This window comes from Pituophis catenifer, unplaced genomic scaffold, assembly GCF_029215685.1.
Source record: "Pituophis catenifer annectens isolate HBS135680 unplaced genomic scaffold, rPitCat1.0.hap2 SCAF_7, whole genome shotgun sequence".
In the NCBI taxonomy this organism is placed as follows: Eukaryota; Metazoa; Chordata; class Lepidosauria; order Squamata; family Colubridae; genus Pituophis; species Pituophis catenifer.
In genome coordinates, this window is record NW_027256887.1 from 7,975,093 (window position 1) to 7,985,092 (window position 10,000).

Genomic DNA, 10,000 nt, shown 5'->3' on the forward strand with positions numbered 1-10,000 from the left:
CGCCCACCCAGACGGTCATTAGGGCAGAGAACCGGTTGTTAAAATTATTATTATTTGAATCCCATTTGGAGGTATTACAAAGTCCATATTGTGGGGCCCTCAAGACAGGGTGCTTAGCATTCTTTTTTGTCCCCCTAAAAAAGGCACGGTTATGCACAATCGATAAACAAACCTAACCGCTTTACGATAGGCCTGGACCTGCCCAGATTAAAAACTCCATTATCTCGAGATATGTATGAGAGGATCTCTTATCTTGAGATAAGTTAAGATCTTGGGTAGAGAAAGAAGGTAGGCAGCTGCAGCTCCCTGCTTTCATGCCCTGTGATTGCTTATCCACAACCACTCCCATTGCTGTTCAACTTGGGGTGGGGTGGATTTGGGGGAACGGCAATGCAGCTGCATATAATACCACACCTTTTAGGGGAGTGTTGTGGCTCCGTTGCCTGAGCCAGGGCTATCAACAGATGCAGACTCTGAGAGTGAGGGAGAGGAGTTGGCAAGGCCTCCCTCTCTAGGACCCTCCTCTCTGGTAATGCCTCCAGAGGACACCGAAGGCCAAGAGATAGGCCCAGAGCCAAGCACGTCCCCGCAGCCACAGGTGGACAGCGACGAAGGAGATAAGTGCTGGCTGGAGCCTCGGCAGAGGCGCAGGGAGAAGCGTGCGCAGCAGAGGGGAAGGCGTGCCAGAGATTAGCTGAGTCACTGGACCACACCCCACAGGGTATAAATGTGGGTGTGGTGGCCGGTTCAGATTGTGATGAGCAAAAACTAGAAATAATCCATGATCTCTGCGTTACTGGACTTCTGCCTGCTTTGTCGGACTGCATTTGGACTAATCCTTGTATTGCTGAAACTTTGCCTGCTTTATTGGAATGCTTGCAGTCTAATCTTTGTTTTGTGTGAGTAAAGTCTGAATTGGCAGCTAGCCACTGGGTTGCTGCCAACTTTATCTTCAAAGATTTTGTCGTGTGGCTTATTAACTCCAGGCCGTCTGTGGGGGTGCATGTGTGGGACGGGGACAGAACAGGCAGCCTGCCCGTCCCAAACTGCAAAGGAAACGCCAGATGTTTCTTTTCCATGATTGGAATACAGGCAGGTCCACAATGTACCACCACAAATTTTGAGCCCAAAATTTATGTTGCTAAGTGAGAAATTTGTTAAGTGAGGGGGTGGTTTTTTGGGGCCCATTTTATGACTTTCCTTGCCACATTTGTTAAGTGAATCACTGTGGTTCTTGAAGTAGTCAAGAAAGAGTGCAGAGAAGAGCAAACAAGATGATGACAGGACTGGAGGCTAAAACATATGATGAACGGTTGCTGGAACTGGGTATGTCTAGTTTGATGAAGAGAAGGACTAGGGGAGACATGATAGCAGTGTTCCGATATCTCAGGGGCTGCCCCAAAGAAGAGGGAGTCAAACTATTTTCCAAAGCACCTGAAGGCAAAATAAGAAGCAATGGATGGAATCTAATCAAGGAGAGATAAAAAATTTTTTTGGAGTTTCTTATCCAATAACCAGTACTCACAGTAAAAAAAATGACAATAAAGGCTATCTTATCTTCACTAGATGTTTGCAAGCTATGGAGAAGCTGGAAGATAACAGTCTTGGCTTTTTGCATAACCAAAAGTTTTGGGGACTAATGGAGAAGTTCTGCACAGTTTAAAAAAATGGCCCATTCTCTGAACTTTCAAACCGCAGAAAAAGCTCCAACATATTCAAGGAGATACACAAAAGGTAGACATTAACTGATTATGTGTCACACGAAAAGACAACGCTTGCCAAGAGACACATCTGGATGGCGAAGCACAATTATAATTTTTTTTAAAAAAAGGTTGACCTTTCGTAACTGATGTGACTGCCACCAAAAACACAACTATTTGGATTCTACTCCTGGTAAACACAACAGCGAACGCTTGAAAGGAGTTTTCTTGTTCATTGCCTAAAGACAATAGCGGAAAGAGGACAGAATGTATATTATTGTGGCATTGCAGAACTTCAGGTATGCGGGTGTGGGAACACACACCGAGTATCCCACACTTGAACAGGTGACGCAGACGTACCCCAGAGTCTTTCATTGCACCGGTGAGGAAAATATTACGTTAATCTGAACACGACGGTGGTAAATGAAGACCAGCGCCGTGCAAGGCATCTGCTTAATATAATTAAAAAATTTACCTCACAAGGTTTCGTGACAGCCTTAAAAAAAAAACATCACGGGCCATGAAATGCAGGGAGATCAAAATGTCTCTGATGGCAGAGAGTTCAGTTCTACATAAAGAGAAGGAAAGTTTCCAGAATGGTTGAAAAAAACAACAAATAACAACAATAAAGGCTAGGAGAGTTGAGCGTATGGTGACATTCCTAGATAACATCATAATGTTCCACTGGACCATGGCAGCCATCCCGGTGAATCAAACACCAGGGGACAAATATGTTCCTTTCACTGGAACAACAATTCATCAGGAGGTCTCCCAGAGAGGCTGCAGATGTAAAAAAAATTGGCTCTGTATCTCTTGGATTTCGCAGCCTCCAAAGATTTTAAGTCTTGGGATAGAAAATCACGGTTTAGTTATTGCCATCTTTATCCACCGAACAAGAAGGTCACGATCTATTGGGCCCCGTTTTTCAAGATGTCGCTTAGGCACCTGGATGATCAAGAAACGATATACCCAGGTGAGGTATTCACTTACTTTCCCTACCAAATGTGAGCGTGCACGCTCGAGCACTCGCTTCGTTTGCATGTGCCACTTCCGTGCATGCGCATGGCCTAAAAAACGTGCCTAAATAGGATGGCATAGAGCCGCAGCGGGTGGGTGGTCCCACTCGTGATTTCCGCTACCGGTTTGTTTGAACCAGTCTGAACCGGCTGACTACCACCTCTGGATACATCTTCCTCTTCCTTTAACAGAGGGGTGTCAAACTCAAGAACCGCATGGGGTGCTTAGATCTGGTCCATAGGGCTGCTCTGGAAACAACAAAGGACCGGCCCACGATGCCTCTGCCAGCAAAAATGGAGTTCGGGAGGGCGGCGGACGGCCCCCCGAGCTCAGTTTTCGCTGGCAGAGGGCTGTCGGTGGCCATCACAGTCAAAAACAGAGCCCGGGGGGCGGGGGCGCATGGAGCCTGGGGGGCACGCAGCCCCCCCATAGCTCCATTTTGGCTGGCAGAGTGCTAGAAAAACAAACTACTAGCAAAAGTGGATCCCCCCCCCCAGGCCTGCCTGGGCCACCCTGGCCACGCCCACCTGACCATGCCCCCCCTGCCCCTCCAAGGTCAAACACAACCCCGATGCGGCCCTCAATGAAATCGAGTTTGACGCTCCTGCTTTAATACCTCTAGAAGCCCCTTGAAATATTCAATGCATAAAATCTGCATAAAATCCAGAAATCAACCCAATTCCAAAACCACCTGGGTAGTATAACACTGAGTTTTTGTGAAAGTAGCCTTACGTTAACAGGTGAAGAAGAGAGGATGATCAAGAATATGAAGTGAGGACCAAAAAGCGGTGAGAATTAAAGCAGTCACGTTTATGCGTCCTCCTCATTCGCATCTCATCCAAAACCAAAATCCAGTTGCGACCATTTTTTCACATTTACGACCGTCGCAGCATCCCTGCGGTCACGTGATTTATATATGGATGCTTGACTACTGGCTCATATTTATGATGGTCGCAGTGTCCCATAAAATGAGAATACAGGAAGTCCTCAACTTACAACCATTTGCTTAGTGACTGTTCAAAGTCACAACAGCACTGAAAAAAAGCGACTTGGGGTTTTTCACGCTTAGGACAATTAACTTTTCACGCTTATTGTTGTGACCCAGGCCTAAGTAGGTATTATCAGACGCAAACAGTTTGAAACAAACAAACTTTATTAGAACAGCAGAGAATTAACTCATTCTCAGCGTAGTCCAAACTGGGCTATTCCCAGGCTATTCAAGCTGTGGAATAGGATTATCTTGAAACTCCCCCAAAAAAGTGGTGTTATTAGCCCTCAAACCTCAAAAAATACACTTTTCCCGAAAGGCTTCCACAATTTTGGCCACTTCTGTAGAATTTTGTGAAATGTGGCGAGGAGTGTATTAACAACAGGGGCAAACACTTATTTTCCCATCCTGCACACTGATCCATGGGCTTCGGAGGGACAGCTCTGAAGTGAAGTCTATTTTGAGCTAAATTTACTTTAAGTTTGCCTTGGGGAGGGTAAAAAAAAAAAACACATAATGGCTAATCACATGCCACAGATAAGTACCCGGCTGCAATGTTTATTTAGAACCGAATAGCAGCGCATTGAGAAGGGAGGGTGTAAAACCCGACCCATTTCAAGAATGTCGGGAGAGTTTGAACTTTGTGATTGAGTTGGTTTAATCTCCGGGCTGAGGAGAACGCCGGTTATCGGAGTAGGCCTGCTTTGGTGAGATCACACCAATTTAAGAACAAAAGGGGGTTCGCCGTTTTTCCCAGCCTGTTTTCAAAGATGGCCGTGTTTTGCTCAGTAGGGAGGAGTCTCCATCTGGTTCAGTTCTACAATTACTACCAACCTGCCTTCCATTGAGGACCTGTATACTGCGCGAGTCAAAAAGAGGGCTGGGAAAATATTTACAGACCAGTGGTGGGTTACAATTTTTTTTACTACCAGTTCTGTGGGTGTGGCTTGGTGGGTGTGGCATAGCGTGGTGGGCATGACAGGGGAAGGATACTGTAAAATCTCCATTCCCACCCCAATCCAGGGGAAGGTTACTGCAAAATCCCCATTTCCTCCCGATCAGCTGGGACTCGGGAGGCAGAGAAGAGATGGGGGCGGGGCCAGTCAGAATTTTTACTACCGGTTCTCCGAACTACTAAAAATTTCCACTACCGGTTCTTCAGAACTGGTCAGAACCTGCTGAAACCCACCTCTGTTACAGACCCCTCGCATTCTGGACATAAACTGTTTCAATTCCTATCCTCAAAACGACGCTATAGAGCACTGCACACCAGAACAACTAGACACAAAAACAGTTTTTCCCCAAAAGCCATCACTCTGCTAAACAAATAATTCCCTCAACACTGTCCAACTATTCACTAAGTCTGCATTACTATTAATCTTCTCACCGTTCCCACCACCCATCTCCTCCCACTTATGACTGTATGACTGTAATTTTATTGCTTGTATCCATACGATTTTACATTGATATTGTTTCCTGATTGCTTATTTGTATCCTGTGACTATCATTAAGTGTTGTACCTTATGATTCTTGAGGAACGTATCTTTTCTTTTATGTACACCGGGAGCTCCCAGGGGGTTGCAGGAGGCTGAGTGGTGTCCGTCACACCCCCTGGCCACGCCCACCATGGCCACGCCCACCCAGCCAGTCATTAGAGCAAATCATTGTTAAATTATTTAAATCCCACCACTGTTTGAGTCCCACAATGGATGAACGGCTGCAAAAGTTGATGGAGCAGAGCTGGCTAAATTAAATAGTTTGGTTAAAGAAGATAATGCAATTCCTTTTGCTTCTACTTGGAAACCTATTCCTTAATTCAGAAACAGCAGATATACAGCATTCTGGAACAGGGGTGGGTTCTAAATTTTTTTACTACCAGTTCTGTGGGCGTGGCTTATTTTGTGGGTGTGGCTTGGAGGTCATGTGACTAGGTGGGCGTGGCTAGCTGGTCAGAGTCATTTCTGGAAGGTCCTCGCACTTACGACCAGTCCTCGCACTTACGACCCGACTCATTTGTTTGCTTTTAACACTGATCAGCTGTAGGACGGCCCTTTGAAGCTCCGCGGCAAGAGTTTAAACAGTTTTTTTTCCCTCTAGTCATCAGCTGGGACTCAGGAGGCAGCAATAGATTGGGGGTGGGACCAAATAAAAGGTAAGAATAACGTGCGGGGGGAGGGCAGGGGGGGGAGAACCGGTTCGGTGACGTCATATCGTCACCGCTACCGGCTCGGCCGAACCAGACCGAACCGGGAGGAACCCACCACTGTTCTGGAACCAATTCTTGTCGAGATAGGAACTGCTCCAAAATCAAGTCCTTTTGGCGGCTGGGCAGGCCAGGAGCTTGAGGGCGTCACATGGCATTTGAAGGTGGAAACAGAGGAACTTCCCTTTAACTTTAAAACGCACCCTTCTTTTCAAATTATTACAACTCCATTGTATATTCTTTAGGCTGTTTTCCAACTGGTCTTTTCTTTTTTTTTTTTTTCTTTCTCTCATTTATTCTGAACTAAATGGCATTGTTTGGTTTAAAGCAAAGAGTGAGGTTCTGTTTTTCCCCCCTTTGGGCGAAAAAGCTATTTGTCCTAACATGTTCTGGCTCTTTAAAAAAAAATCAAACAATTTCACCTCAGCTACTGTGCATGGAATGGCCAGGTGTTCACTTGTATCATGCCTTGACAGCATGTCTGCACACGGGAGCATGGCTGCCTCCAGACACACAAAGACACACGTGGCTTGGAGACACTGAAGGATGGGGTAGAATACGTGCAAGGTGGACATTTTAATCAGCTGGCTGTAACATCTTTTTATTTTATTTTATTTTATTTTATTTTATTTTATTTTATTTTATTTTATTTTATTTTATTTTATTTTATTTTATTTTATTATTTTATTTTATTATTTTATTTTATTTTATTTTATTTTATTTCCAATTTATATACCGCCCTTCTCCCTGAGGACTCAGGGCGGTGTACAGCCAGAATTAAGAACATGAAATACAAATATTAAAAACAATTAATATATATATAAATTTGGCCCAAAAATTAAAAATCACAAACCAATTAAAACATTTAAGAATTTCTTCTTAAGCCATTTAAAAGGCAAACTCGTGAGTTCCAGGTAGGAAGCCTCAGAAGGAAAAAATATTGCCCCAGAGTCAGAGGTGGGATTTATATAATTTACCTACTGGTTCACCCAGCCCCGAAAATGTGAGTGCACACATGCGCTTCTACTTCCTACCCCCTACCCCACATGCGCCCCGCCTTCCGCGCATTCACTTTTCACTCACGTGTGGTTTACACGCATGTGTGCGGCTTGAAAACATGGGTAAATGGGATGGCTTAGCACCAGGGTAGGTGGGCAGGGGCAGCTAGCAGCAGGTTGCTACTTCCGGTTCTCCCAAACCGGTCCAAACCGGCTGAATACTTAGCACCAGGGTAGGTGGGCAGGGGCAGCTAGCAGCGGGTCGCTACTACTGGTTCTCCCAAACCGGTCCAAACCGGCTGAATACTTAGCACCAGGGTAGGTGGGCAGGGGCAGCTAGCAGCAGGTCGCTACTACCGGTTCTCCCAAACCGGTCCAAACCGGTCCAAATCGGCTGAATACTTAGCACCAGGGTAGGTGGGCAGGGGCAGCTAGCAGCAGGTTGCTACTTCCGGTTCTTCCAAACCGGTCCAAACCGGCTGAATCCACTTAAAACGTTGGGCTCTCAAAATTGTTTTAAATCAAAAACGCAAGAGATTCTTCGAACCACCTTCTCTAATTTTATTATGTAGCTCTTCTTTTTCCAGTCTGGTGAAGCCTGCTTTGGAGTACAGGTAGTCCTCGACTTACAACAGTTCATTTCAAAGTTAACAACGGCATTGGAAAAAGTGATTTGTTATGCTTATAGCGTTGCAATGTCCCTATGGTGACATGATCAAACTTCGGATGTCTGGTTCATATTTAGGACGGTTGTAGTGTCCCAGGATCACACCATCGACTTTTGCTCGACCTTCTGACAAGCAAAGTCAATAGGGAAGCCAGATTCGCTTAAGGACCGTGTTGCTAACTTAACAACTGCATTGATTCACTTAACAACGGTGGCAAGGAAGTTTGTACACTGGGGCAAAACTCACTGTCTCGCTTAGCAGTGGAAATGTGCTGAATTGTGGTTGTAAATTGAGGACTTACCTGTATCAAAACAAGGTCGCAAAAACTAAATGGTCCCTAAATGTGCCTTCTTTGACTAGCAGTACAATGACTCCCTTGTTTGAAGGTCTGAACATCTGCAGCTGGATTGATCTCACCAGAGGTTTGACAGTCACAACAAAAATGAAAGGCAGCTGCTTTACCTGCAGAATGAAACCTCCTCTTCAAATGGTGAGCTTTCTGGCTGGGTTCCAGGCTTAAAGTCGCTGACGTTGAAGTATGACAGGGTGTGATTGATGAAGCCATGCATGGTCCCATTGTGACTGTACACATATTGGTAGACAAGGCGTGGAATAAAATCCGAAGTGACTGCAATGACAAAGGCCTGGAAGAAAACAAAATCGTTTTCCACATGAATCTGCAAGGGGTACTGTTAGAAATTCTGTTTATATAAAGCAACACACAGAGCAAACAAAGATCACAGTCACCATGTGCTTTACTGCTCAACTATATAACTGTAACAAGAAACAGGAAACTCTACTTAGAACAAAAGAGCATCCAGTATATACCATAGATCCAAGCTTGTAAACACTGCCATCTACTGGTTGAATACTACTGTAGTTGTATAAAAATACATCCCAACAATGAGTTCCAACAGGTACAAGATATAGAGACACCTCCTTTGAATAACAGGATAATAAAGTTGGAAGGGACCTTTCTAGTTCTAGTTCAACCCTCTGCTCTAGCAAGAGACCCTATACCTGTGATGGCGAACCTATGGCATGGGTGCCACAGGTGGCACGTGGACCCATATCGGTGGGCACGCGAGCTCAGCTCCGGCACACATGCGTGCGCCGGTCAGTTGATTTTTCGGGCCTTCTGGGCCCACCAGAAGTCAGGAAACACGCTGTTTCCAACCTTCGGAGGGCCTTTAGGAAGGGTGGGGAAGGCTGTTTTTGCCCTCCCCAGGCTCCTAGAAAGGCTCTGGAGCCTGGGGAGAGCGAAAAATGGACCTACTGGGCCCACCGTGCCATCGCATGCCAAAAGCAAGGGGAGCATGAGGGGGGGCGGGGCGCATAGAATTATGGATGTGGGCACACGGGCGTGTGTCCCTCCGCTCCCCCTCCCCCCCCCCACTTTTGGCACGTGATGGCAAAAAGGTTAGCCATCCCTGCCCTATACCATTTTGGACAACTGGCTGTCCAAACTCTTCTTAAAAGCCTCCAGTGATGGAGCGCCCACAACTTCTGAAGGCAACTTCTGTTCCACTGACCAATTTTTCTCACTGTCAGGAAATTTCTCCTTAGTTTTAGTTTACCAGAACATTGTCAGAAAAAAAAAAATTCTACACACATTCAAGGAGAGAATGCCCTAAATAGCTATAAAGTGATATTCATCAGAAATGCCTCAGCCATCTGAATTTGGAGCATAGCCAAAGATTTTGGCTATTACAGGAGTTTAGTTGGACCTATTCTGGAGTGCAAAAAATTGGACAGCCACTAGGTGTCAGTGATGGGGTTTATCAAAAGTCTTTGTTTCCTTCTTCTGGCCATCTAACTATGTTCCCCCTGATTAAGTTCCTCCCCTTAATCTGTGTGCTCATCCACACAGATTAAGTGTAATATCACAGCAGGCTAGAGATATTAGCATCTCAACTTGTTTCAAGGAGCCAAAAGTTATTTGTTATCACCAGAGATAGATGATAGATAGATAGATAGATAGATAGATAGATAGATAGATAGACAGACAGACAGACAGACAGACAGACAGACAGACAAAGTAGTAGCTATGTCGCGTTCGGGCAAACTCACCTGCCCGCCCCAATGCTATGCTGTTCTATTTAGCCACGTTTTCTAAGCTGTGCTTAGACATGCGCGCTAGCAAAGCACATGCACGGAAGGTAGCATGCATGTGCAAAAGGCACGCACGCGCATTTTTGGTGCTAGGTGAACCGGTTGTTAAATTATGTGAAGTCCACCAGCGGAAATTTTGAGTAATTCGGAGAACCGGTAAATACCACCTCTGACCTGCCCTGCCCCCATCTATTCTCTGCCTCCGGAGTCCCAGCTGATCAGGAGGAAATGGGGATTTTGCAGTAACTTTCCCCTGGAGTAGGGTGGGAATGGAGATTTTACAGGAGCCTTCCCCTGCCACGCCCACCAAGCCA

The 10,000-nt window shown here is 45.6% G+C and overlaps 1 protein-coding gene across 1 annotated transcript in view; it reads right to left on the reverse strand.

The window, feature by feature from the left end:
* ANO2 (anoctamin 2) overlaps positions 1 to 10,000 on the reverse strand; it is a 184,157-nt gene that overhangs the window by 2,850 nt on the left and 171,307 nt on the right. The window contains exon 23 of the mRNA XM_070946746.1: positions 8,037 to 8,218. Within this exon, the coding sequence (XP_070802847.1) occupies positions 8,037 to 8,218 (182 nt within the window). The remainder of the gene's footprint in view (positions 1 to 8,036; positions 8,219 to 10,000) is intronic.